Consider the following 27,986-nt stretch of genomic DNA (forward strand, 5'->3'; position numbering starts at 1 on the left):
AACTCACTGGAGGAGGAGGCTCCACAAATATCCCCATCCTCAATGATGGGGGAGCCCAGCACATCATTGCAAAAGATAAGGCTGAAGAATTTGCCACAATCTTCAGCCAGAAATGCCGAGTGGATGATCCATCTCGGCCTCCTCCGAAGGTCCCCAGCTCCTTAGGTGCCAGTCTTCAGCAAATACGATTCACTCCATGTGATATCAAGAAACGGCTGAAGGCACTGGGTACTGCAAAGGCTATGGGCCCTGACAATATTCCAGCAATAGTACTGAAGACTTGTGCTCCAGAACTTGCTGCGCCCCTAGCCAAGCTGTTCCAGTACAGCTACAACACTGGCATCTAAACAGCAATGTGGAAAAGTGCCCAGGTATGTCCTGTACACAAAAAGTAGGACAAATCCAACCTGGCCAATTACCGGCCCATTAGTCTACTCTCCATCATCAGCAAAGTAATGGATGGGGTCATCAACAGTGCTATCAAGCGGCACTTGCTTAGCAATAACCTGTTCACTGAAGCTCAGTTTGGGTTCCGCCAGGGCCACTCAGCTCCTGACCTCATTACAGCCTTGGTTCAAACATGGACAAAAGAGCTGAACTCCCGAGGTGAGGTGAGAGCGACTGCCCTTGACAACAAGGCAGCATTTGACCGAGTGTGGCATCAAGGAGCCCTAGCAAAACTGGAGGCAATGGGAATCGAGGGAAAACTCTCCACTTTTTGGAGTCATACCTAGCACAAAGGAAGATGGTTGTGGTTGTTGGAGGTCAGTCATCTCAGCTCCAGAACATCACTGCAGGAGTTCCTCAGGGTAGTGTCCTAGGCCCAACCATCTTCAGCTGCTTCATCAGTGACCTTCCTTCCATCATAATGTCAGAAGTGGGGATGTTCACTGATGATTGCACAATGTTCAGCACCATTCGCAACTCCACAGACATTGAAGCAGTCCATGTCCAAATGCAGCGAGACCTGAACAATATCAAGGCTTGGGCTGACAAGTGGCAAATAACATTCGCGCCACACAAGTGCCAGGCAATGACCATCTCCTCTGGGTACATGGTTCAAATCTCATCATGGCAGCTGGTAGAATTTAAATTCAACTAATAAATCTGGAATTGAAAGCTAGTCTCAGTAACGATGACCATGAAACTGTCATCAATTGTTGTAAAAACCCATCTGGTTCACTAGTGCCCTTCAGGGAAGGAAATCTGCTGTCCTTACCTGGTCTGGCCTACATGTGCCTCCAGACCCACAGCAATGTGGTTGACTCTTAACTGCCCTCTGAAATGGCCCAGCGAGCCATTCAGTTCAATTAGAGCAATTAGAGATGGGCATCAAATGCTGGCCCTGTCAGCGACACCCACATCCTATGAAAGAATAAAGAAAAGAAAACAACCAGCAACTAACCTGTTGTTTGCAATTGCTTTAAATACCACAAGGTGGGGGTCATGGATCCTTCCTGTTACTGAATGCATGCTCAGGCTGTGTGAGGTTAAGAGAGTGTGTTATCTGGAACTTTGAGCTCTAAAATAGTAGCACTAGTATTAAATGCGTGTTGCACGCTGATTTTTGTCTCAATCTGCCTGCTCTGTACACTCCCAGCAACTGTTCATTGCATGCGCTCTAATCCCTTTACCAAAATGCCCAACACAATCTTGTCACAAGTGTGCGCATGTGCATAGACACCATTGTGGAGCCCAAAAGACGCTCATTCTACCTAAACACAGATGCTACCAAGCTCAGTTTCTTGCCCCTTGTTCTCGCTTTCACTGTCTCTGGTACATTGGGTCAAGGTACCGCTGTTCACTGGAACAAGGAGCTCAGTTGCATCAGAATGGTGTTCACACCTCCCCAAAATAATGAAGCTGAGAAATTGCTCCATGCAGCTGGGAGTGGGGGAATGTGTAATGCAGTGACAATATTTCAGTGCAAAACGTGGTGTGGGGTTGAGCGGGCAGTAGAAAGCAAGGATTTTAAAGGAAAGGCTAGAAGGATAAACAAGGTGAGGGGCTCAAAAGAGCACAAGGGGGACAGACCAAGCTGAGAATTGGTGACATAGAACACAATTGTTTACTTGATATCCAACCTCTGTGTTGGTTTAAGCCACTAACAAGTTATGTAAAATACTGCAAAGGAACTAAGGGATTTTGTGATTGGACTGAACACCAGTAAATGGTGTTAATGCCAAAGATCTGCCATGATCATATTAAATGGTGGATCAGGTTTGAGGGTCCATTTGGCCTATTCCTGCTTCTATTTTCATACCCTTACGCCCTCACCTCAATGAATTTCGGGCTCAGCATGATACTGAACTCTTCTTCCGCCGTCTTCGTCTCCGGGCTCACTTCTTTGGGCAGGAGTCCTCTCCCAGTTCAACGGATCCTTTTACCCATCTCCAATATTCTCCCTCCACCTGGACCCCTCCCTCTGGATTCTTACCTTCTCTCGATCTTTTCATTGAGAACTGTCGGCGCGACATTAGTCATCTCAATTTCTCTGCTCCTCTCACCCATTCTAACCTGTCTCTCTCTGAACTTACTGCACTCCATTCTCTCAGGTCCAACCCTGACATTGTCATCAAACCCGCTGACAAGGGTGGTGCTGTTGTTGTCTGGCGCACTGACCTCTACCTCGCAGAGGCTGAGCGTCAACTCGCAGACACTTCCTCCTACCTCTCCCTGGACCATGACCCCACCACTGAACATCAAGCCACTGTTTCCAGGACTGTCACTGACCTCATCTCCTCTGGGGATCTCCCTCCCACAGCTTCCAACCTGATAGTCGCCCAACCTCGGACGGCCCGCTTCTATCTCCTACCCAAAATCCACAAACAGAACTGCCCCGGTAGACCGATCGTCTCAGCTTGCTCCTGCCCCACAGAACTCATTTCTCGTTATCTTGACTCCCTTCTCTCTCCCCTTGTCCAGTCCCTTCCCACCTACATCCGTGATTCCTCTGACACCTTACGTCACATCAACAATTTCCAGTTCCCTGGCCCCTACCGCTTCCTCTTCACCATGGACGTCCAATCCCTCTACACCTCCATCCCCCACCAGGATGGTCTGAGGGCCCTTAGCTTCTTCCTCGAACAGAGGCCCGAACAATCCCCATCCACCACTACTCTCCTCCGTCTGGCTGAACTTGTTCTCACGCTGAACAATTTCTCCTTCAACTCCTCTCACTTCCTCCAAATAAAAGGTGTGGCTATGGGTACCCGCATGGGCCCCACTTATGCCTGTCTCTTTATGGGGTATGTGGAACATTCCTTGTTGCAGTCCTACTCCGGCCCCCTTCCACAACTCTTTCTCCGGTACATCGATGATTATTTCGGTGCCGCTTCATGCTCTCGTCAGGACTTGGAAAAATTTATTAATTTTGCTTCCAATCTCCACCCCTCCATCATTTTCACGTGGTCCATCTCTGACACTTCCCTTCCCTTCCTTGACCTCTCTGTCTCAATTTCTGGTGATAGACTGTCCACCAATATTCATTACAAGCCTACCGACTCCCACAGCTACCTCGACTACAGCTCCTCACACCCCACTTTCTGTAAGGACTCCATCCCATTCTCTCAGTTCCTTCGCCTCCGTCGCATCTGTTCCGATGATGCTACATTCAAAAACAGTTCCTCTGACATGTCCTCCTTCTTCCTTAACCGAGGTTTTCCACCCACGGTCGTTGACAGGGCCCTCAACCGTGTCCGGCCCATCTCCCGCGCATCCGCCCTCACTCCTTCTCCTCCCTCCCAGAAACATGATAGGGTCCCCCTTGTCCTCACTTATCACCCCACCAGCCTCCGCATTCAAAGGATCATCCTCCGCCATTTCCGCCAACTCCAGCATGATGCCACCACCAAACACATCTTCCCTTCACCCCCCTTATCGGCATTCCGTAGGGATCGCTCCCTCCGGGACACCCTGGTCCACTCCTCCATCACCCCCTACTCCTCAACCCCCTCCTATGGCACAACCCCATGCCCACGCAAAAGATGCAACACCTGCCCCTTCACTTCCTCTCTCCTCACCGTCCAAGGACCCAAACACTCCTTTCAAGTGAAGCAGCATTTCACTTGCATTTCCCCCAACTTAGTCTACTGCATTCGTTGCTCCCAATGTGGTCTCCTCTACATTGGAGAGACCAAACGTAAGCTGGGCGACCGCTTTGCAGAACACCTGCGGTCTGTCCGCAAGAATGACCCAAACCTCCCTGTCGCTTGCCATTTTAACACTCCACCCTGCTCTCTTGCCCACATGTCTGTCCTTGGCTTGCTGCATTGTTCCAGTGAAGCCCAACGCAAACTGGAGGAACAACACCTCATCTTCCGACTAGGGACTTTACAGCCTTCCGGACTGAATATTGAATTCAACAACTTTAGGTCGTGAGCTCCCTCCCCCATCCCCACCCCCTTTCTGTTTCCCCCTTCCTTTTTTTTTCCAATAAATTATAAAGATTTTCCTTTTCCCACCTATTTCCATTATTAAAAAAAAAACCCACTAGAGCTATACCTTGAGTGCCCTACCATCCATTCTTAATTAGCACATTCGTTTAGATAATATCACCAACTTTAACTTTAACACCTATGTGTTCTATTGTACTATTGTCGTTGACATCTTTTGATGATCTGCTTCTATCACTGCTTGTTTGTCCCTACAACCACACCAACCCCCTCCACCTCTCTGTCTCTCTATCTCTCCGCCCCCCACACACACACCTTAAACCAGCTTATATTTCAGCTCTTTCCTGGACTCGAACTCAAGTTCTGTCGAAGGGTCATGAGGACTCGAAACGTCAACTCTTTTCTTCTCCGCCGATGCTGCCAGACCTGCTGAGTTTTTCCAGGTAATTCTGTTTTTGTTTCTATTTTCTTATGTTCTGATAATGATTACCTGTTCTTCAGCTCAGCCATGGGGTATTCATAGAATCTTGCAGCACAGAAGGAGGCCATTTGACCCATTCTGCTTGTGCCAATTCTTTAAAAGAGCAATCTAATTAGTTCCACTCATCCTCTCTGTGATGAAGATAATAATGTATAAAATGTTATTGGAATTTTTTTTTTAAATAGAGGTTTAGCCTGTGGGTGTGTCTGTGTGTGTGTTTTAATTGGATTAAAGCCAGCTAGTTTCTGGGTGCTTTGATGTATGAGCATTTTAAAGGATGAGATAGAGTCAGACATGTTTAGAGAGGGAATTTCAGACCTTAGGGTGCAGGCATTAACTGTCATTTGCCACTTGTCTGCCAATTCCACCAACCTGCCTATGTTCTTTTGAAGTTTAACACTATTCTCCTCACAGTTCACAACACTTCCATTTTGAACTTTTGAAATTGTGCCCTGTACACCAAAGCCTAGGGGATCACCCCACATATTCCCACTTACTTTTTCTGACAAGCACTCAGGGATTAAAAAACACAAAGGCACAGCAAATTTATAACATACCTGACACGAATCTCCATTAACAGCATCCACTTCACCAGTAACCTCTGAAAAGAACAAGAGGACCATATCAGTGTTAATAACCACATCTCACTGATGGATAAAGAATACATACAGCCATTCATGCTGCTTTCACTGCTTTCTGTTTGAAAGATGCACAAAACAATTCTACTTAAACTTAATAAGTGAAGTGTACTCCAAGTGAATTAGTGTAGCTCACCAATTTCCCTCAAATCTCCATTGCTTCTTTTGCCAATAACCTTAAATCTGTGCCTCTGGTTCTCCATCCTTTCACCAATGGGAATAGTTTCTCCGCATGTGCTCAGATTTGAATTAAAGTTTAAGGTAATTGGCAAAGGAAGCAATGGCAATTTGAGGAAGACTTTTTTACATGTGCATGCACACACACTTTTGCCATTCGGTCCCCGGTCCATTCCACTGTTTATACTCCTCCTGAGCCTTTTCCTGCCCTTTTCATCAGCTTAACCCTCTATTCCCTTCTCCCTCATATGCTTAACCAAATTCCCCTTAAATACATCGATATTATTCGTCTCAACTACCCCATATGGTAGCAAATGCCATGTGGTATGGGGTGGTGATGGCCTAGTGGTATTGTCACTGGACTGGTATTCCAGGGACTCAGGGTAATGCTCTGGGAGCTTGAGTTCAAATCCCACCACAGCAGATGGTGAAATTTGAATTCAGTAAAAATCTAGAATTAAAAGTCTGATGATGATTATGAAACCATGGCCAATTGTTGTAAAAACCCAATGGCCTTTAGGAAAGGAAATCTGCCCTCCTTCCCTGATTTGTCCTACTTTTTTACGTAGTGGGTGTCTGGAATTCGCTGCCCAAGTTAGTGGTAGAGGCAGAAACTTTAAACTCTTTTAAAAAGTACCTGGATCTGCACCTTAAGTGCTGTAAGCTGCAGGGCTATGGGCCGGGTGCAGGAAGGAGGGATTAGAAAGCGCACCTGGGTGTCCTCGGGCTGGCATGGACAAGATGGGCCAAATGGCCTCCTTCTGTGCTGTAACTTTTCTATGGTTTTATGGTTCTACGTGACCCACAGCAATGTGGTTGACTCTTAACTGCTCTCTGAACAAGGGCAATTAAGGATGGGCAATAAATGCTGGCCTAGCCAGTGACACCCACATCCTGTGCATGAAAAAAAAATCATGTTCTTACCACTTGCTGCATTAAAAATGTAACAATTTGTCACACTGCTTATCTGATATAATTTATTTAATGAACGGAAATTATCTCTAACTATATATGGAAAAAACTGATGTCATTGTCTTTGGTCCCAAATTCTGTTCCCTGACCACCGTTTGTGTGGTGAAAAATGGCAGAAAGCAAGTGTAAATTGTCAGGGAAGAATGAGACTTATACGGATGAGACTTATAAGTGGCTAAAGCGAGGCTAGTTGCTAGGGGGGTTTGAAGAGGGACTGGGAGATACAGATATTAGAGTGGACTCTTCCACAGCTGGAAAAGTAATCTTGAAAATCCTTTCAGCTCTAATGGACACATTATTCATGGGAGTGTACTGCCCTTAGAGGCAGCAGATACAGAAAGGGAGCTATGGAAACTAAAATGTGCCCATGGCCTGAACAATGCTTCTAGTGTGTGGGTTTTTTGGTGATATTTGTTTTGATGAAAATAGATTTTGTTCAACTTAAAGCAGATCCTGTATGTTTTATTGGTATCTTAAAGGAAAACTGTCAGGCGTCTTCATCATGCATGTTGATGATTTCTTATGAGATGGTACAGTGAAATTTGAGAAATGTGTTATGAAAAGGATTAGAGTAGAATTTAAAATTGGGAGTTAGGTTTGTGGGGCTTTTGAATATATTGCCCATTAATGGGTTTCAATTGGTGTCCAGGCAGAAAGGCCTGCTCGCCCCAGACTTAGGGTAGAATTGTCCAGTCATGAGGAAGCAATGAGGTAACGGTGTGGCGGGCCAATCAGAGGCCTCCTATCAGCGAGACAGCATGTTTCCCTAGACTGCACAGTTTATGAGATGGGAAGGGGATGATATGGTGCGAAAACCCGTATTGCCACCGGCTGGTAAAACAGCTTTTTTAAAACCCACTACCGTACTTAATGCAAATCTGAACAATTTCACCCTTAATTGGGGCAGAAGTGGAAAGGTAGCAGGGTCCCCAACTGGCACCCTCCCACCCAATTAAATGCCCCCATCTCCAAACTCACCTCAGGAGAGGACATTAAATCCTGCCCAAGAGTACAGTGTACAGTTTTGGTCTCCTAAGGAAGAATATACTTGCATTGGAGGCTGTTCAGAGAAGGTTCACTGGGTTGATTCCTGGAATTAAGGGGTTGTCGTATGAGGGAAGGTTGAGCAGGTTGGACCTTTACTCTTTGGAGTTCATAAGAATGAGAGGTGAAACATAAAAGACTGAGGGGGCTTTACAGAGGAGCTGAGTTAGACAGATCCTCGAACCAAAGGGGATTCAACTGAAACTGGTGTTATGATACAGCAGTTGGTAAAGGCTGTTATTTAAAATCCCAGAGGGAAACTTTAAACAACTGTCATAACATATATTTTTAAGTGGTATGTTTGAGATGCAACTCTAAATTCAGGAATCAGACCACCAGTTCTTGAGAGGTTTTTGTATAAAACTACATGAGACATTTATTAATTTACACAAGTTAAACATATACACATGGCTACAAATTACTACTATCATAACTTTTAACAAATTTTCAAACTAATCTCCATTAAGGCAACAACAACCCATAGGCTTTAAGCAGACAACAGGCAAAGCATTTTCACCTTACAAATTCAAAATGAGGGTTCCTTTCACTTTGGTTCCTTTGCAGACAGTTGTAGGCTTACAGCTGCTTTGATGTTACATTGTCTCTGCCCTGCATACACAAAACTGCTATCTGTCATATCCAACACTTCTGTTTGAATGTAAATCCTCATTGTATCACCAGGCCCTTTGAACTCCACCTCTTCTAACAATAAAACCCCTTTATAGCACCAATTTTATCAGTAATATAAGTATATTGCTTGGTGTCTCCAGCTAGGTGCAAGATTTCACTCCCATTCTTGAATGCTCTATTCAACAAAATGCAAACCTACCTCTACCTCTGTGTTTACATCTCAAAACTACTACACATCAAAGCACCCAGACTAACAGGCTTTAATCCAATTAACACATCCACAGACTAAAACTCTATTTTTAAAAAATAATTTTCGATAACATTATATACATTAATAGCTTCATGACACTAGTTAATTAGATAACTTGCTTAATCAGGTTTTCAGAGGCTAGGTTCAGAGAGTATAAAAGTAGGCTGTGTTATAGTGCTGACTTTGTCTGCCCTGGGGTGTTTGGCTGCAGCCGAGTGCTTCAGTTGGAGTTTGGTGACTGAGGGAGTTCAGTGAGAAGGGAGGAGGTGCTCCATTCTTTTTCTACCTTCCCTCAGAAAGAAGAGCAGTGGCCTTGGTAACTAGGAACTGATGAGTAAATTGGAAAAGTGTACTGTTTTTAAACAAGTTGCTGTACTTGGATTTAACTGAGAAATGCCAGGAATAAGGGAAATTTAGGGCCAGTATAATATAAATAATCCAAAGTAGAATCAAGTTAAGTAAGGGAAGTAGAGTGAAGACATGGCAGGGCAGCTCAGTCGAGTGGAATGAGTGTCCTGTAATATGTGTGAAGCCATGGACGTTACAGGTGTCCTAGCTGACCACATGTGCAGGAAGTGCTATTAGCTGCAGAAACTTCAGCTCCGGGTTTCAGAGCTCGAGGGGCGGCTGCAGTCACTGTGGCACATCCGGGAGGCTGAGAGCTACGTGGATAGTATGTTCAGAGAGGTGGTCACACCACCACTTAAGGGTCTGGAGACAGAGACGGAATGGGTGACCACCAGGCAGTCCAAGAGGAGAAGGCAGTAGTGCAGGAGTCCCCTGGGGTCCCGCTCACAAATTGGTTTTCAGTTTTGGAAACTGGTGAGGGTACTGGTTCCTCAGAGGAGTGCGGTCAGAGCCAAGTTTGTGCCACCACAAGCGGCTTGGCTGTACAGGAGGGGAGGAAGGAAAAAGGAAGAGCTATAGTGATGGGGATTCATCGGTTAGGGGAACAGACAGGCGTTTCTGTGACCATAGATGTGACTCCAGGGTAGTATGTTGCCTCCCTGGTACCAGGGTCAAAGGTGTCACAGAGCGGCTGCAGGTCATTCATTTGGGGGAGGTTGATCAGCCAGAGGTTATGGTCCACATTGGTACCAATGACTGAGGTAGGAAGGGGGATGTGGTCCTGCAATCGGAATTTAGGGAGCTAGGTAGGAAATTAGCAAGCAGGACCTCAAATGTAGTAATCTCCGGGTTACTCCCAGTGCCACGTGCCAGTGAGAACAGAAATAGGAGGATAAGGCAGATGAATGTGTGGCTGGAAAGATGGAGCAGGAGGGAGGGCTTTAGATTCCCGGGACACTGGGACTGGCTCTGGGGGAGATGGAACCTGTACAAGCCGGACGGGCCGCACCTGAACAGAGCTGGGACTGAGTTCCTTGCGGGGCGTTGTGCTAGTGCTGTTGGGAGGGCTTTAAACTAACTCAGCAGGGGTGTGGGAACCAGGAGAGAGTATTAGAGAGGAATACCAGGGTGAACAAAATACTGGGAGGGACAGATAGCACTAGTATGGAGAATAGTAAGTTAATAGGTAAAGTCAGGGCAAGGGAGAAAGTAATAAAATCTAAATCAGGGTTACTTTGCATGTATGTGAATGCACGGAGTATAGTAAATAAGATTGGGGAGTTACAGGTGCAGATTGCCATGTGGAAATATGATGTTGTGATGATAACAGAGACCTGGCTCAAGGAAGGGCAGAACTGGGTGTTAAATATTCCTGGATACAAGGTGTTCAGAAGAGATAAGAAAGGAAGGAAAGGAAGAGGGGTGGCGGTATTGGTTAAGGAGAGCATTGCAGTGCTGGAGAAAGAGGATGTCACAGAGGGTTCAAGGACAGAATAAATTTGGCTCGAGCTGAGGAACAAAAAGGGTGCAATTGCATTGCTTGGTGTAGTCTATAGACCGACAGATAGTGAGAAGGATGTAGAAGAACAAATCTGCAGGGAAATTACAGAGAGATTGTGGCATTATAGGGCAGTTATAATGGGGGACTTTAATTACCCGAATGTAGACTGGGACAGTGGTAGTGTAAAGGCTGGAGAGGGGCAAAAGTTCCGAGATTGTATTGAGGAGAACTTTCTACAGCAGTATGTGTCCAATCCAACCAAAAAAAAGATGCACTGTTAGACCTGGTTCTTGGAAATGAGGTGGGCCAAGTAGATCAAGTGTCAGTGGGGGAACATTTAGGAGACAGTGATCATTGTATTGTTCGTTTTAGGATGATGATAGAAAAGGACGATAGGCAATCCTGAGTAAGAATAATTAACTGGACAAGAGCTGATTTCAATGGGGCAAGAATGGAGCTGGGCCAGATAGACTGGAATGAAAGATTGGCAGGAAAAACTAGCTGAACAATGGGCTACCTTCAAAAAAGAATTGGTTTGGGCACAGTCAAGGTATAGGTAAAGGGAAAGGTAGGACAAACAAATCCAGAGCTCTCTGGATGAAAAAAGGAGATAGAAAATAAGATAAAGAAGAAAAAGTGCACTTACGACAGGTGTCAGCTAGAAAATACAATTGAGAACCAAGAGGAATACAGAAGGTTCAGAGGGGAGGTGAAAAAGCATATTAAAGAAGCAGAGGGATTATGAGAAAACACTGGCAACCAACATAATAGGGAATCCCAAAATCTTCTATAGGCATATAAATAGTAAAAAGGCAATAAAAGGAGGAGTAGGGCCATTAGGCACCTAAAAGGGAATTTACACATGGACAAAGGGGCATGGATGAGATGCATCCAAGGATATGGAAGGAAGTGAGAGTAGAAATTGCAGGGACATTGGCTATAATCTTTGTTTTCCCTAGACTTGGGTGGTGTCAGAGGACGGGAGAATTGCAAACATTATGCCCTTGTTAAAAAAAAAGGTTATAAGGATAATCCCAGCAATTACAAACCAGTCAGTTTAACTTCAGTGGTGGGCAAGATTCTAAAAACAATTATTCTGGATAGAATTTGTAGTCACATGGAAAACTATGGGTTGATAAGGAAGAGCCAGCATGGATTTCTAATGGGGAAATCATGTTTAACTAACTTGCTGGAATTTTTTGAAGAGGCAACAGAAAAGGTCGATGAGGGTAATGCTGTTGAAGTGGTGTACATGGACTTTGAAAAAGCATTTGACACAGTGCCACACAACGGACTTGTGAGAAACGTTATTGCTCATGGAACAAAAGGGACAGTAGCAACATGGATATAGAATTGGCTGAAAAATAGAAAGCAGAGAGTTATGATCAATGGATATTTTTCAGGCCGGAGGAAGGTTTGTAGTGGAGTTCCCCAGGGATCGGTATTAGGAACCTGTTGAAGGGTCATGAGGACTCGAAACGTCAACTCTTTTCTTCTCCGCCGATGCTGCCAGACCTGCTGAGTTTTTCCAGGTAATTCTGTTTTTGTTTTTGTTTTGGATTTCCAGCATCCGCAGTTTTTTTGTTTTTATTTTTATATCAGTATTGGGATCCTTGCTTTTCCTGATATATATCAATGATCTAGATCTTGGTGTGCAGGGGATTTCAATTTCAAAGTTTGCAGATGATACGAAGCTTGGAAGCATTGTAAAATGTGAGGGGGACGGTGTGGAGCTTCAAGAGGACATAGACAAGTTGGTGGAGTGGGCAGATAGGTGGCAGATGAAGTTCAATGCAGAGAAGTGTGAGGTGATGGATTTTGGTAGGAAGAACATGGAGACAATATAAAATAAGGGGTGAAATTTTGAAGGGAAGGGGGTGTAGAAGCAGAAGATCTTGGGTGTATATGTGCAAAGATCATTGAAGGTGGCAGGACAGGTGGAGAGAGCAGTTAATAAAGCATATAATATCCTGGGCTTTATCAATAGGGGCATAGAGTACAAGAGCAGGGAGGTGATGCTGAATTTATATAAGATACTCATTAGACCTCAGCTGGAGTATTGTGTACAATTTTGGGCACCACATTATAGGAAGGATGTGAACACATTGGAGAGAGTGCAGAAGAAGTTTACAAGATTGGTTCCAGGGATGAGAAACTTCAGTTACTATTGAAGAGGTTGAGACTGTTCTTCTTGGAGAGAAGGCCGCTGAGAGGAGATTTGATAGAGATGTTCAAAATCATGAGGGGGCTGGACAGAGCAGATAGGGAGAAGCTGTTCCCACTCGTAAAAGGATCAAGAACGAGGGGCCACAGATTTAAAGTGATTTGCAAAAAAAGCAAATGTGACATTGGTTTGGGTCTGGAATGCACTGACTGGAAGTGTGGTGGAGGCAGGTTCAATTGAGGCATTCAGGAGGGTATTAGATGATTATTTGAATAAAAACAGTGTGCAGGGGTACAGGGAAAAGGCAGGGGATTGGGACTAGGTCATAATGTTCATTTGGAGAGCCAGTGCAGAAATGATGGGCTGAATGGCCTCCATCTGTGCCATTAAAGTTCTGTGATTCAAGGGCTATGAGCAACAAACAGGAAATTGGAATTGAGGCCAAGATCGGATCAGCCACAATCTTATCAAATGGTGAAGCAGGTTCAAGGGGCTGCAAGGCCGGTTCCTGCTCCTATTTCTAACATTCTAATGTAAGTTATGGTAAACACAGAAGTTGCTAGGATTCTGCATGAGATAAAACTAGAAAAACAGGAGGTACTAGAAAGACCAGCAGTACTTAAATTAGATAGGCCATCTGATCTAGATGTGGTGGCATAGTGATAATGTTGCTGGGCTAGTAACCTAGAGGCCCTAATGCTCTAGGGGCATAGGTTCAAACCTCATTACAGGAGCTGGTGGAATTTAAATTCAATTAATAAATTTTAAATCTGAAATATAAAGCTAGTGTCAGTAATGGTGACCATGAAGCTATCATCAATTATTGTAAAATCCCATCTGGCCCATTAATGCCCTTTAGGAAAGGAAATCTGCCCTCCTCACCTAGTCTGGCCTACATGTGACTGTCCTCTGAAATTGCTGAAGATGCACAACAAATTCTGGCCTTGCCAGTGACACCCACATCCCAAGAAAGAATTTTTCAAAAATGCATTTGTTTAGGGCAAATTGTGCTTGATGAACTTGATCCAGTTTTTTGATGAGGTAACAGAAAGGGTGGGTGAGGGTCATGTAGTTGATGTTGGGTATTTGGACTTTCAAAAGGCATTTAATAAAGAACCCCATACTAGGATTGTTAGGCAAATTGAAGCCCATGGGCTAGAGGAGCAATGGCATTATAGAGACAAAATTGGCTAAGGGATGGAAGACAGAAAATGGCTGTTTTTCAGACTGGAGGGAGGTATCGAGTGGTTCCCAGTGTTCAGTGCTAGTTCTAATAGACATTAATAACTTGAGCTTGGGGGTACAGGACAAGTTTAAAATTCACAGGTAAAACAAAATTTGGAAAAAGGTCCTTTTTATTTATTCTTTCATGGGATGTGGTTAAGAGTCAATCACATTGTTCTGGATCTGGAGTTACCTGTAGGGCAGATGAGGTGGGCAGAAAGGTAGCAAATGGAATTCAGTCCAGAGAAGTGTGAGGTAATGCATTTGGTATGGGCAAAAAGGCAAGGGAATACACAATAAATGGCATGATACTGAGAAACATAGAGGAACAGAAGGACTTTAGAGTGTATGTCCACAGATCCCTGAAGGTCAGTGCTGGACAGGTAGATAAGGTGGCCACCATATGGGATACTTTCCTTTATTGACTGAGGCATAGAATATAAGAGCAGAGAGGTTATATGCTTTATGAAATATTAGTTAGGCCACAGCTAGATATCGAGTTCATTTCTGGATACCACATTACAGGAGGGATATGGTCACAATAGGGAGGGTAGAGAGGAGATTTCTGAAAATGTTGCCAAGAATGGAGAATTTTAGCTATAACAAAAGATTGAAAATGCTGAGGTTGGTTTATTTGGAACAGAGGGGGCTCAGAGGATATTTAATTGGGGAAGGCCTGGGTAGAGTGGATAGGAAGGACATATTTCCTTTAGTAGAGAGGTCAATAGCTAGAGACAGTAAGATTAGAGTGGATTTAAGGAGAAATTCTTTTCACCCAGAGGATGGTGCAGGTCTGGAACTCATTGCCTGGAGGATTGGTAGGGGCAGAAACACTGATCACAGTCTAAAAATACTTGGATATGCATTTGAATTGCTGTAACCTACATGGCTGCAGACCACGTTTATCAGCCAGCATCAGGCATGATGGACTCCATCTGTGATGTCAATTTTCTATGTTTCTAACAAATAAATTCTGAAAGACCCTACACTTGTAATAATTAGTTTTCATTGCCAAAGAGGTTAGTCATTAAAAGGGTACTTAGACAGAATTGGACAAGACTTCACTTTCTGTGAAGAATTTATTTCATTTCGACCACGCAAATACAGCAACTTCAGGTGATTCAAAGGTAAGCCAGACAGCGACAGGTCTTTTTAATAGAGCTAACAATGGAGTAGCATCTGGCAGCATCTGAATTTCACCATTTCATGGTCCCTGTGTCCCTTGCCTGAAGTTACTTTGGCATTTGGGCATAATTAATGGAAAGTGCTATTAGCCTCACTGTTACTTTGACAACAAATTCTGGCCCAATATAAATTAGCACCATTTATTGTCAGGAGGTTGTAATTTGGAATTAGAAAAGATAATCCACCTTAACGCATTAAACAGAGCTAAAAATAGACCAGTTTAATTGAACTATCATTACTCAACACTCAGTGAATCTTCATTTGATCCATTATTGTCTCTTTGGGCTAACAGGAAAGAAAAACACAAACTGCTTATTAAATGCCAGGAGCATTTATAACAATGCCAGACTTCCAGCTCTTCTGAATCTATCTTAAGGATTTCCACTAATAGGTTGCACCTTGAGCAGGTTGTGGTCATCAGTCACTCTGTTTACTTATCATGAAATAAACGCCAAGTGCAGACAATTTATCAATTCAGAAAATAAGTTAATAAATTAGTCACTCAGATTAAATGACACAAAATGGTTGCTGTTATCCTCGCTGCATTGCCAAATGAAACATCAGGTATTATTACATAGAATTTACAGCACAGAAACAGGCTATTTATCCCAGCTGCCAGTGTTTATGCTCCACATGAGCCTCCTCCCATCCTACTTCATCTCATCTATCAGCATAGCCTTCTCTTCCTTTCTCTGTTATGCGTCAATTTAATTTGCCTTTAAATGTTTCCAAGCTATTCGCCTCAGCTTCTAATCTTCAGATTACTCTCAGTGCTATGCACTAGTGAGTATAGCAATAACAGGATAGAGCAGGTGAATGCCTGGCTGGAGAGACAGGGCAGAATCTTCAGGAGTGGGCATGCGGGCGCACCACCAATCGGCGCCCCCAATCGGAGGCGCACCGCCATTTTACGTGGGCGGGCCAATGAAGGCCCACCCAGTGTGACATCTGCCAGGAAGCGCTGTGTACTCCCTGTGCAGGCGGGGTGGGGGGGGCGGTGGGGGTGGGGGGGATCTCCTGAGCCGGGAGTGCGCTTTTTCACGCATGCGCTCGATAGAGAGCATTCACCTCCCTGAGGCTAAGTGCTGCCTCAGGGAGATCGGCTCCACATTAAAAAATGTTAAAAACAGAGAAAAATAAAATTTCCCTGACATGTCCCCTCATGACACTGTCGCATGAGTTGGGACACGTCCATCACTTTTAATCAAACATTTGTTAATTTTTAAAAACCTACATGAAACCTCATCTCGCCCGTGGATGAGGTTTGATGCTCTTTCTGAAGCCCGCCAGGGCTCCTGGCCTGCCCGCTGACCTTAAGGTTGGACGGGCAGGTCCATTAACAAGTTCAATTACTTTTTAAATGGCCTCAATAGGCCGTTGACAGGTCAGCGAGCACACAGCTGATTCAGCTGCCCCCCCCGCCGACCTGAAAATTGAAATGATGCGGGGTGATGTTGGGAGTTCCGCCCGATGTCATCCCACGTCATTTTACGTATCGGCGAGTGGGCCCCGCCCTCGGCCCTCAATATCCTGCCCATGGTGCAGCAGGGGGCTGTAGATTCCTGGGGCATTGGGACCTGCCCTTGGTGGTGGTGGTGGGGGGCCTATACAAGACATACAGATTGCACCAAAAATAGAGCCAAGATCAATGTTCTCAGGGGCAGCTTGTTAGTGCTGTTGGGGAGGGTTTAAATTAACTTGGCTTTGGGGTGGGAACCAAGATGTAGCATTAAGAACAATAAACAAGTTGCACAAAGGACTGGGAGGAGCATAGGATTACATAGGATATAAAGCACAGGAACAAGCCATTTGGCCCAATCTGTCAACGTTGGTGGTTATGCTCTACTCAGGCTTCCTCCCATCTTTCCAAATCTAAATCTATCATTGTAACTCTATTCACTTCTCCCTCATATTCTTGTCCAGTTTCCCCTTAAATGTATCTACACTATTCACTTCAACCACTCCCTGTGGTAGTGAGTTCCACATTCTCACCACTCTCTGGTTAAAGAAGTTTCTTCTGAATTCCCCATTGGATTTCTTGGTGACTATTTTATATTAATGACCTCTAGTTCTGCTCTTCCCCACAAGAGGAAACATTCTTTCTGTATCCACTCGATTAAACCTTTCAGAATTTTAAAGACCTCGATTAGGTCACCACCCCCACTCACCCCCCCAGCTTTCTTTTTTCAAGAGAAGAGAGACCCAGCCTGTCACTCCTTTACTGAGATGTAAGCCCACATATTTCTGGTATCATCCTTGTAAATCATCTCTGCACCCTCTCCAGTGTCTCTATATCTCTACATGGACCAGAACTGCACACAGTGCTCTCAGTGTGGCCTGACCAAGATGTGATGCTGGTTTAACATAACTTCCCTACTTTTCAATTCTAAAAGCAATAAAACCCAGTGCTTGGTTTGATTTTTTATTGCTTTCCTAACCTGAAGAGTAACTTTTAGTGATAGTTGTGTTTGTTCTCTGAGATCTCTTTGTTCCTCCACCACATCCAGACTCACACCTTCCAAGTAATAAGTGAGCTCCCTATTAATCCGACCAAAGTGTACTACCTCACCGTACTACCTGTGTTGAACTTCATTTACCAATTATTTGCCCATTCTCTAAGTTTATTAATGTCCTCCTGTAATTTGTTGCAGTTCTCCTCAGTATTGAATATTCTCCCCAATTTGGATTCATCCGCAAAATTAGAAATTGTGTTTATTGATTCCAAACTCCAAATCATTAATATAAATTGTGAACAGCAGTGCTCCCAGCACTGATCCTTGTGGATCATCACTTCTCACCTTCTGTCACTCTGAATAACTACCTTTTGCTCCCACTCTCTCTGCTTTCTGGCTTGAAGCTAGCTTGAATCCATTCTGCCACTTGTCTCCTGACTCCACATTCTCTGACCTTATTAGTCTATTATGGGCACCTTACCAAATGCCTTTTGAAAATCCAGATAAATTACATCTATTACATTATCATTGTCTACTCTCTCTATCACCTCCTTAAAAATTCAATAAGGTTGGTGGTCAAGTAAGATTTTTCCTTTTATAATCCATTTCTGGATGTTCATTCAATCTCTCCTTTAGTAGGGATTTCATTATTTTTTTCCTAACACTGATGTTAAGCTGATTGATCTATAATTCTCTGGACATGTGCCCCCCCTTCTTCAATACAAGAATTACATTGGTTATCCACCAATCCCCTGGCACTACACCTTTTTGTAATAAATTATTAAACATGAGAAGTAATGCCTTTTCTATCTCTTCCTTAGATTACTTTTTAAATTCTTTTAGATGAAACCTATCTTGAGTTTGTTTAGTTTATTCAATACATGACCTATTTTATTTTAAATGCATTTATCTCTTTGTTCATCTCATCATTCAATGTCATGTCTGCCTGTTCCATCCTCTTCGTAAATACCGACGCAAAATAACTATTAATATTTCTGCCATATTTCTATTGTTACCTGTGGGATTATTACTTTTATTCCTTGGTGGACCTATTCCCATCTCAGCCTTACTTTGTTAGCGATATATTTGAAAAATATTTTATTATTTAATACCAGTGTGATAAATATGTAGATGAGCTGTAAGCACAAATAGCTACATGAGAATATGACAAAAAAAGACTATCTTATATTTATGACCCCTGGTTCATCTTTTCTAGGTTTACCCTTTCATAATATTAAAAACCTCAATCAGGTCATCCCTCAAGTAGAAAGGCTCAGCTGTTAAATCTTTCCTGATTTTCCTCATAGTTCTGGTTTCATTCTTCTGCTTTTTTTTGCACCTCTCCAGTGCCTCAATATCCTCTTGATCATATGAAGATCAGAATTGTCCACAGTACTCCAAGGGTGCTCTAATGATAGTTTGATACAGGTTAAACGCAACTTCTGTGCTTTTCAATTCTATCCTTCTAGAAGTGAAGCCCAGTGCTTTATATGCTTTTCTTATGGTCTTACGTCATTACTTCTAGGGGCACAATAGGGTAAGTTTTGAGAGGTTGTGCTCCTTGCATAGAGACTTGCTTAGCATGTTTGCAGAGATCAGAATCTGAAATTGCCAGTTGGGAGCATGTGTCTATCTGGCATCCTTTCCACTGTGCCTTATTCTGCAATCTCAACCATTGTTTGGCACAGGAAGGGGAGGTGGTGGCATAGTGGTACTGTCACTAATATTCCAGAGGCCCAGGGTAATACTCTGGGAACAAAACAAAAATAAAAATACCTGGAAAAACTCAGCAGGTCTGGCAGCCTCTGCGGAGAGGAACACAGTTAACGTTTTGAGTCTGTATGACTCTTCAAGAGAACTAAGTAAAAATAGAAAAGAGGTGAAACATAAGCTGGTTTAAGTGGTGGGGGGGGGGGTGCGGATGGATCAGGTAGAGCTGGATAGAGGACCTGTGATTGGTGGACATTGCCAAAAGATGTCATAGACAAAAGGACAAAGAGGTGTTGAAGGTGGTGATATTATCTAAGGAATGTGCTAATTAAGGGTAGAAAGCAGAACAAGCAAGGTACAGATAGACCTACTGGGGGTGCGGTGGGGTGAAGGGCATTTCAATATAGGCTAAAAGGTAGAGATAAAACAATGGATGGAAATACATTTAAAAATAATGGAAATAGGTAGGAAAAGAAAAGTCTATATAAATTATTGGAAAAAAAAAGGGGATCCAGAAAGGGGGTGGGGATGGAGGAGAGAGTTCATGATCTAAAATTGATGAACTCAATATTCAATATTCTACCCTTAATTAGCACATTCTTTATATAATATCACCACCTTCTATGACATCTTTTGGCTATCTCCACCTATCACTGGCTCTCTATGCAGCTCTACCTGTCTCACCCACACCCCCCCTCCCCTCCTTAAACCAGCTTACGTTTCATCTCTTTTCTATTTTTACTTAGTTCTGTTGAAGAGTCATACGGACTCGAAACATTAACTGTGTTCCTCTCCGCAGATGCTGCCAGACCTGCTGAGTTTTTCTAGGTATTTTTATTTTTGTTTTGGATTTCCAGCATCTGCAGTTTTTTGCTTTCATAATGCTCTGGGAACCTGGGTTCGAATCCCACCATGGCAGATGGTGAAATTTGAATTCAATAAAAATCTGGAATTAAAAGTCTGATCATGACCATGAAACCATTGCCGATTGTTGTAAAAACCCATCTGGTTCATTAATGTCCTTTAGGGAAGGAAATCTGCTGTCCTTACCTGGTCTGGCCTACAAGGGCAATTAAGGATGGGCAATAAATGTTGGCCTAGCCAATGACACCCACATCCCATGAACAAATAAATAAAAAAGTGAAGCCTCACAAAGAGATTTCTGATTTCATCAAGAGCCAATTCCTTTACTTGTGCTGTGATTAACAACTTGTATTTATATAGCACCTCTAACATAGCACAATGTCACAAGGCTCTTCACAGGAGCGTTATCACAGAAATTGACACTTAGCCACATCTCTTCATGAGGCTTCATGCCATGACAGAACCAGTGATTTTTTTTTGGTGATGATGGTGGAAGAGCTGGAACCTCAAGGGGCAATAACTGCTTACAGGATCCTTCAGGAAGAGGACTCATATTTCCTGTAAGCACATGTGAGGAAGGCAATGGGAAACTGTATACAAACCATGTATTCTTTTCCCTAGTCATATTGCTCATTGAAATTTAAAATGGGAGACTCTTACAAGCAGAAGAAAGTCTATTGAAATTAAAAAGACTAAGATGGCATTTAATTGTAATGTTGAGGACATGCTGTGTATCACAGGTGACGTGTTGTTTGTATTGATGTGTTTCTCTACACCCATGAGGTGTAGAGAAATGAGTTGAGGACCTTAGGCACATCGCTACTACTGTATTTGGACATCAAGGTTCCCCTGCTCCATTACACTTTTCAAAATCATGCCATTATGGTGTGTCTCATCACACTTCCCCATCTTCCCCTTTTTACCAGCCTACTGATGTCATACTGGAGTCTACCGCATCATGATTTATTACTTTTCCAAGTTTCATATCATCTGCAAAATTTATAATGCTGCTTCCTGCACCAAGTTTAGGTCATTATTTTTTTCTTGGGGGTGCTGTTTACATCCACCAGAACCACATCAATACAAACAACACATCACCTGTGATACACAGCATGTCCTCAACATTACAATTAAATGCCATCTTAAACTGTGAGATTTAGTCATTTTAATTTCAATAGACTTTAATATGCAGATTATGGTGAATTCTCCTGGCCCTTTGAAGTGGGAAAGTTGTGGAAAAACAGTTGGCCGGCTCCATGATGATTTCCCACCTCTGACTGATTTCTTCAAGAAAAGCTGGGGTTGATGTTGGCAGCCCACCTGTCTGTGGTGGGAAACCAATTAAGGATGTTAAGGCCTTAATTACCAGTGATTTTCTGATGGGAAAGCAAGTTTGCCAGTGTCACACAGGTCCCCGGCTGTATCAAGAACCTTGCAACCCTTCGGAGGTGGCTTTACAGCAGGAGATCAGACACCATTTGATGATCTTAGCAGGTTCATCCATAAAGAAGCAGAAAGGTTGTATGCAGCACATGGGTAGACATTTGGAACCACTTCCCTGGTCCCTGAGATGATTCTGTCCACTATTTAAACAATGCCATTTGGACCTTTAGGTGAACACCTCCATCTTGTGAAGCCCTCTCGATCTCCATCTGCCTCAGCAGCACTCATCCTTCCCAGTGGCACTGTCGGCCAGCCCTCCCTTCAGCCCCTTCGATTAGCCATCCCGAATGTGCACTGACCCCCACCCCCCAACCCCCCATACCTAAATGGATGGTGAATGCAGATGCCGCTACTAATTGCTTTTCTCTGTAAAATTAAGATAGTGGGCGCGCTACTGAAATGCTTGGACTCAGGAAACCAGAAATAGTCCCAATGTCTGATTCCTGACACCAGCAGGAAAATTCAGCCCCTTTACCATGTTTTGAAACAGGAGGGATTGCCTGTCAAATGACCTTTACAGGAAAGTCTACTAGTAAATTAATACCCACACCATAAAACTGTAAATTATTTATTTAAAAGCTTCCTTTGTAAAGGAGATTTGTGACTTTGATGTTCCATTGCTCAAAACAGAATGTAACAGTACAAAATTGAAATATGGGCTGTGGGAAGTAGAAACCACGGTGGCATCAGCAGCCTGAAGGAACTGCAGCTGTAAATGACCCCACCCCCCCGCCAGGAGCCTTCAACTGGTTCCCTAGGCAGCATGGGATACAGAAACAGAAAGATTAACTCGTCATTTCCATCTGTCACTGACAGAGAACAAAATCCTGGCATCTATCAAGAGAATTTTTAAAAATACTTTATTTTAGCTAGAAATCCTCAGTCAGAATACAAGATTCTGATAATTATTGCAAAAAAATTGTTCACCTGTCTTTTATTCCTCTCTATGCTGTGCTTTTACAAATATTTCCTTTCTGCATTCAGTACTTAAAGCATTTGCTGTTTTGTTTCAATCCTTTTCTCTATACACACTGTCTCTATTGCTGACCCAGGGCAAGGGGGTTACGAGAGTCACAATGTTCCCGGTAACAGTGGATAATAATTGGGGGGTGGGGGGTGAGGGGAAACAGAAATAAACTTCATCTGCTAACTTTGGGGAATTCAGAACTGCAGGTCCCCGTTTTGAAAAATAGAAAGTAATCAATGAAATTATGTTTGCGCCGATTTATTGAGTTTGACCGTTCATTCCTTTAGATTAAACAACCACCATTATTCTCTAAGTCTCCTGTGCTTGAGATGAACATACACTTGCTGTCTCCCTGCAGCTTGGTATTTAATACTTGCAATTTATATTTACAGATTACATTTACAGATATTACCGTAGCACAGTAGAATCAAGGTAATGCCCCAGATGTGATTTCTGAACATCCAGTAGTTGGTCACATCTGGACATATCCTTGTCTCTGATTGTACTGCTGGGGTAGAGAGGGGGGCTGGCTGTCAGTGTCTCACCTCCTGTCATCGATCCCTGGAACTCTGGGCTCTGCAACCCCTCAGTGCCCAGGATACCATCAACCTCCTGCTCCTTCTCGATGCCCTCGATCTCATTGTGATGCTGCACCAGGAATGCAGCGGCCGGGTCTTCCTCAGCTCCGGGAGCGGACCCGTTCCCAATATCCATGTCCCTCGCTCTTTATCGAACCTACAGGTAGCAATAAGCAGGAAAACAAGCCGCAGAAATGATACGAAGCCGCGGTCAAGCCAGCCTGCACATAAACAAGCTCAGGATGCCAGAGAGAGAGAGAGAGAGAGAGAGAAAGCGTCACCGCGCAAGCAGAATCCGCCAGACACTGCGGCTCAGCTTGGCTCGGCTCACTGGCTGGAGATTAACACCAAAACCAGGTGGGTCTGCCTGACAGTTCCACAGCTGCCCCTGAGCCCCCCCCCCCCCCCACTGTCCACCTGCAATGACCTCCAGCGTTGCAGCAAGAGCTGCTAACTGACCATCTGAGAAGGGAAGTTAAAAGAAACACAAGGTCGGAAAAAAAACTGTGCTGTTGCCTAGCAACAGGGGTCCAGAAAAAGAGAGAGAGGGACCCACAGACACAGAGAAACCAAAAGCAGTTTTAGACCAATTGGTGATTATGAAGCGGAGTCATACGGACTCGAACCGTTAACTCTGTCTTCCTCTTCACAGAGGCTGTCAGACCTGCTGAGTTTTTCCAGCATTTTCTGTTTTTGTTTCAGATTTCCAGCATCCGCAGTATTTTGCTTTTATGAACAAGTGACAGCTGGTCATAGTGGGTGGTGGGGGGGGGGGAGAGCGAAAATAGGATAAAAGGTGAGGATAAAACAGTGAATAAAAATGAAAATAAATAAAAATAAGTGGATAAAAAATAAAAAATAATTAATATTGAAAAAAGGGGGATAAAAAGGGGGTAGGGATGGAGGAGAGAGTTCATGATCTAAAATTGTTGAACTCAATATTAAGTCCGGAAGGCTGTAAAGTCCCTAGTCAGAAGATGAGGTGCTGTTCCTCCAGTTTGCATTGAGCTTCGCTGGAACATTGCAGCAGGCCAAGGACGGACATGTGGGAATGAGAGCAGGGTGGTGTGTTGAAATGGCAAGCGGCAGGGAGGTCTGGGTCATGCTTGTGGACAGACCGAAGGTCACCTGCTGAGTTTTTCCAACATTTTCTGTTTTTGTTTCAGATTTCCAGCATCCACAGTATTTTGCTTTTATGACAGAATTTGGAAAAAAGACTTGAAGCAAAATAGGTTTGCAAGAAGCCAGAAGATCCAAAGAGACAGCTGAAGCTCTGGAAGTCTTTACTATGGGTGTATGAAGCAGTGGTGATCTGTTGGCACAGCTAAGTCAGAGAGAGAGTGTGTTGAAGAAAGCTTGAATGCACATGGTAATCCAGGGGTGAGAAACATCGGAAGGAAAGCTCAAAACCCAGGAGAGGGGCCCTAATAGAAGGCATCTGAGAGAATGCATTGAGAGGTGGGAGGGGATGGTGTTGTTTGGGAGAAGTGAGTTCTTTGAGAGTGGAAATGTGACAAGCGTCTGGGGGGGGGAAAGTAGATAAGGGGTCCATGGCATCTGATTGAGGTGGCATCTGTCACTTGGTTTCAGAGTGTGGTGTACCTGACCACAGGTCACCTATTGGTTTACATAGACAGTGTACTTACTGTGAATAGCTTTTGTAACTTGCGTAATCCTTATGGATCTGAATATATCTGTGAAGGTATAGTTGTGGGTGAAGGACTATTGTAATATAGTTCATCTTTTCTTGTTTAATAAATGTTTTATTCTTTTGTTAAAAGTTAATCAGCTGACTTCTGTGACTCTGTTCAGTCACCACTCTCCACGTTTCTAAACAAAAAATAAAAGTTAGGACCCATCAAGCCGGCTTGCACCCTGGGATCTGGCTTGTCCAGTAATAACATCAGCTCAGATCACAACAACTAGAATTTTGATTTGAGTCTTTCCTAGCAGCTGCCTTAGGCCAATGGACATTTTTTAAAAAGTTCTTGAGTCCCACTTCCATCAAGATCAATTTTCCTGCTTCCTAGGTCTGGGAATTTCAGAACCAGTTAGTCCATTCCATTGTGCCTGCTCATTAATACAATTAATGTAGACATCAATTGATTCATTTTTAAAGATTCCTCTTTTGACAGGAGAATGGTGCTGATGCATATTTGGCTATTTCACAAGCTGATCAGTTACACCTGATGGTATATGCAAATGAAGAGAAGAGCAAATAAAACATTTAGCGGAGCTCAGCAACAATCAATGAGTAAATTACTTTCAAGTCACTGGTGAAATGGGTAGATAAATGGCAGATGAAATTCAACATGAGTATTGTGTGATGTGGAGGAACAGTATAAACCAAATGATGAAATTTAAAAGGTGGTGCAGGAACAGAGAGATGTGGGATGGCAGGACAAGCTGGTAAGGCTGTTAAAAAAGCATATGGGATCCTTGGTTTTATAAACAGAAATATAGGGGCAGATTGGGGAATGCATGCCAGCAAACCCCCCCCCCCCCCCCCCCCCCCCAACCGAACCACATTGGCGTGAGGCCAAGCAGCCCTGCAGCAATAAAGCACTTATTAATGAGGGCCGAGTGGATCTTCCACTGTGGGCAGCATATTATTAGGATCAATAGGCTTGTTAACAAGCCTAATTGCCCTTAACTGGTCATTTTATGGGGGTGAGATTGGGGATGGGTGGGAGGGTAGCTCTATTTTACATATCCCCCCCTCCCCCCCCCCCGGCCCCCACCAGCAGCAGGAAACATGGGTGTCGGGGGCACTTAAAATTCAGCCCATAGAGTGTAAGAGCAAAGAACTTATGTTGAAATTTTATAAATCACTGATTAGAGCTAAGCTGTAGGATTGTGTTCAATTCTCGGCACCACATTTTAGGAAGAATATTAAGTTCTTGGAGAGGTTGCAGAGGAGATTAGAGTTCTTTGAAGGAGTAACATGTGATGTGGATAAAGGGGAGCCTGTAGATGTACTGTACTTGGATTTCCAGAAGGCATTTGATAAGGTGTCACATCAAAGGTTATTGTGGAAAATAAAGGCTCATGGTGTAGGGGGTAACATATTAGCATGGATAGAAGATTGGCTGGCTAACAGGAAAGAAAGAGTATGCATAAATGGGTCTTTGTCTGATTGGCAGGATGTGATGAGTGGACTACCACAGGGGTCTGTGCTGGGGCCTCAACTTTTTGCAATTTATATTAATAATTTAGATTGGAGGAATGAAGGTATGGTAGCTAAATTTTCAAATGACACAAAGATAGGTAGCAAAGTATGTTGTGAAGAAGACATAAGGAGCTTTCAGATGGATATAGATAGGTTGAGTGAGTGGGCAAAAATCTGGCAGATGGAGTTTAATGTGGGAAAATGTGAAGTTGTTCACTTTGGCAGGAAGAACAAAAAGCAAAATATTATTTAAACGGAAAACGACTGCAGGATTCCAAGGTGAAAAGGGGTTTAGGTATTCTAGTGCATGAATCACAAAAAGTTAGTATGCAGGTACAGCAAGTAATGAAGAAGGCTAATGGAATGTTATCCTTTTTTAAGAGAGGATTTGACCATAAAAGCAAGATACAGTGATACAGGGCATTGGTGAGACTACATCTCACTGTGGGCAGTTATTGTTTTGGAGACAGTTCAGAAAGGTTTACTCGATTGATACCTGGAATGAGATTGAGCTCTCTTATGAGGAACAGACTGGGCTTGTTTAAAGTTTAAACTGGAGTTTAGAAGGGTGAGGGGTGACTTGATTGAAGTATATAAGATCCTGAACGGTATTCACAAGGTGGATGTCAAAAGGATGTTTCCTCTTGTGGGTGAGTCCAGAACTAGGGGGCACTGTTTTAAAATTAGGGGTCACCCTTTTAGGACAGTGATGAGGAGAAATTTTTTCTCTCAGAGGGTTGTTCGACTTTGGAACTCTTTGTCTCAGAAGGTGGTAAAGGCGGGGTAACTGAATACTTTAAGGCAGAGGTAGATTGATTCATGTTAGGCAAGGGAATCAAAGGTTATCGGGGGTAGATGGGAATGTGGAATTCGAAACACAAACAGATCAGCCATGATCTTATAAAATGGTGGAGCAGGCTCGAGGGGCCGAATGGCCTGCTCCTGCTCCTAATGCACATGTGCCTACGTTTGTATGTTAGATTTACCAGGTTGGTAGCAGGGAATAGAAAATTTAATTGTATGCCGAGACTAGAGAAACTGAGATTGCCCTCCTCACAGGAATCACAGAATTGTTATGTCACAGAAGAGGCTATTTGGCTCATTGTGTCGGCGTCGGCTCTCCAAATGAACAATTCACCTGATGCCATTCCCCCTGCCTTCTCCCCATAACCCTGCATTCTTCATTTTTAGATAACAGTCTAATTCCCTTTTAAATGCTTTAACTGAACTTGCCTCCACCACACTCTCAGGCAGTGCATTCCAAACCCTAACCATTTGCTATGTGAAAACACTTTTCGTCATATCGCTTTTGCATCTTTTGCCAATGACTTTAAATCTGTGACCTCTCATTCTCAATCCTTTCACCAGTGACTGTTAAACAGTTTATCTCTATCTATTTTGTCTAGACCCCTCATGATTTTAAATACCTCTATCAAATCTCCTTTCAACCTTCTTTTCTCCAAGGAAAACAGTCCTAACTTCTCCAACCTATCTTCATAACTGAAGTTCCTTATCCCTGGAATCATTCTCATGAACCTTTTCCGCTCTCTCTCCATATACTTCCTAATGTGTGGTGCCGAGGCCTGGATGCAATACACCAGCTGAGGCTGAATTAGTGACTTAAACAAGTTTAACATAACCTCCTTGCTCTTGTACTATACGCCCTTATTAATAAAGCCTAGGACACTGCATGATTTATTAATTGCGCTCTCACCCTGTCCAGCCATGACATATAGGCATATACACCCAGGTCCCTCTGCTGCTGCAAACCCTTTAGAATTGTACCTTTTATTT

At 43.5% G+C, this 27,986-nt stretch overlaps 1 protein-coding gene across 2 annotated transcripts in view; it reads right to left on the reverse strand.

Annotated features, from left to right (window-relative positions):
* Nucleotides 1-23,280, reverse strand: part of LOC121280696 (clathrin light chain A-like) — a 52,683-nt gene extending 29,403 nt beyond the window's left edge. The window contains exons 1-2 of one of the 2 annotated variants that reach the window (XM_041192801.1): nucleotides 22,991-23,280; nucleotides 5,433-5,476 (exon numbers count right to left, since the gene is read on the reverse strand). In XM_041192801.1, the coding sequence (XP_041048735.1) occupies nucleotides 5,433-5,476; nucleotides 22,991-23,159 (213 nt within the window). In that variant the 5' untranslated portion in view covers nucleotides 23,160-23,280. The remainder of the gene's footprint in view (nucleotides 1-5,432; nucleotides 5,477-22,990) is intronic. The other variant, XM_041192811.1, reaches the window with a different exon arrangement.
* Nucleotides 23,281-27,986: the final 4,706 nt, after the last annotated feature.

This window comes from Carcharodon carcharias, chromosome 1, assembly GCF_017639515.1.
Source record: "Carcharodon carcharias isolate sCarCar2 chromosome 1, sCarCar2.pri, whole genome shotgun sequence".
NCBI classification, from domain to species: Eukaryota; Metazoa; Chordata; class Chondrichthyes; order Lamniformes; family Lamnidae; genus Carcharodon; species Carcharodon carcharias.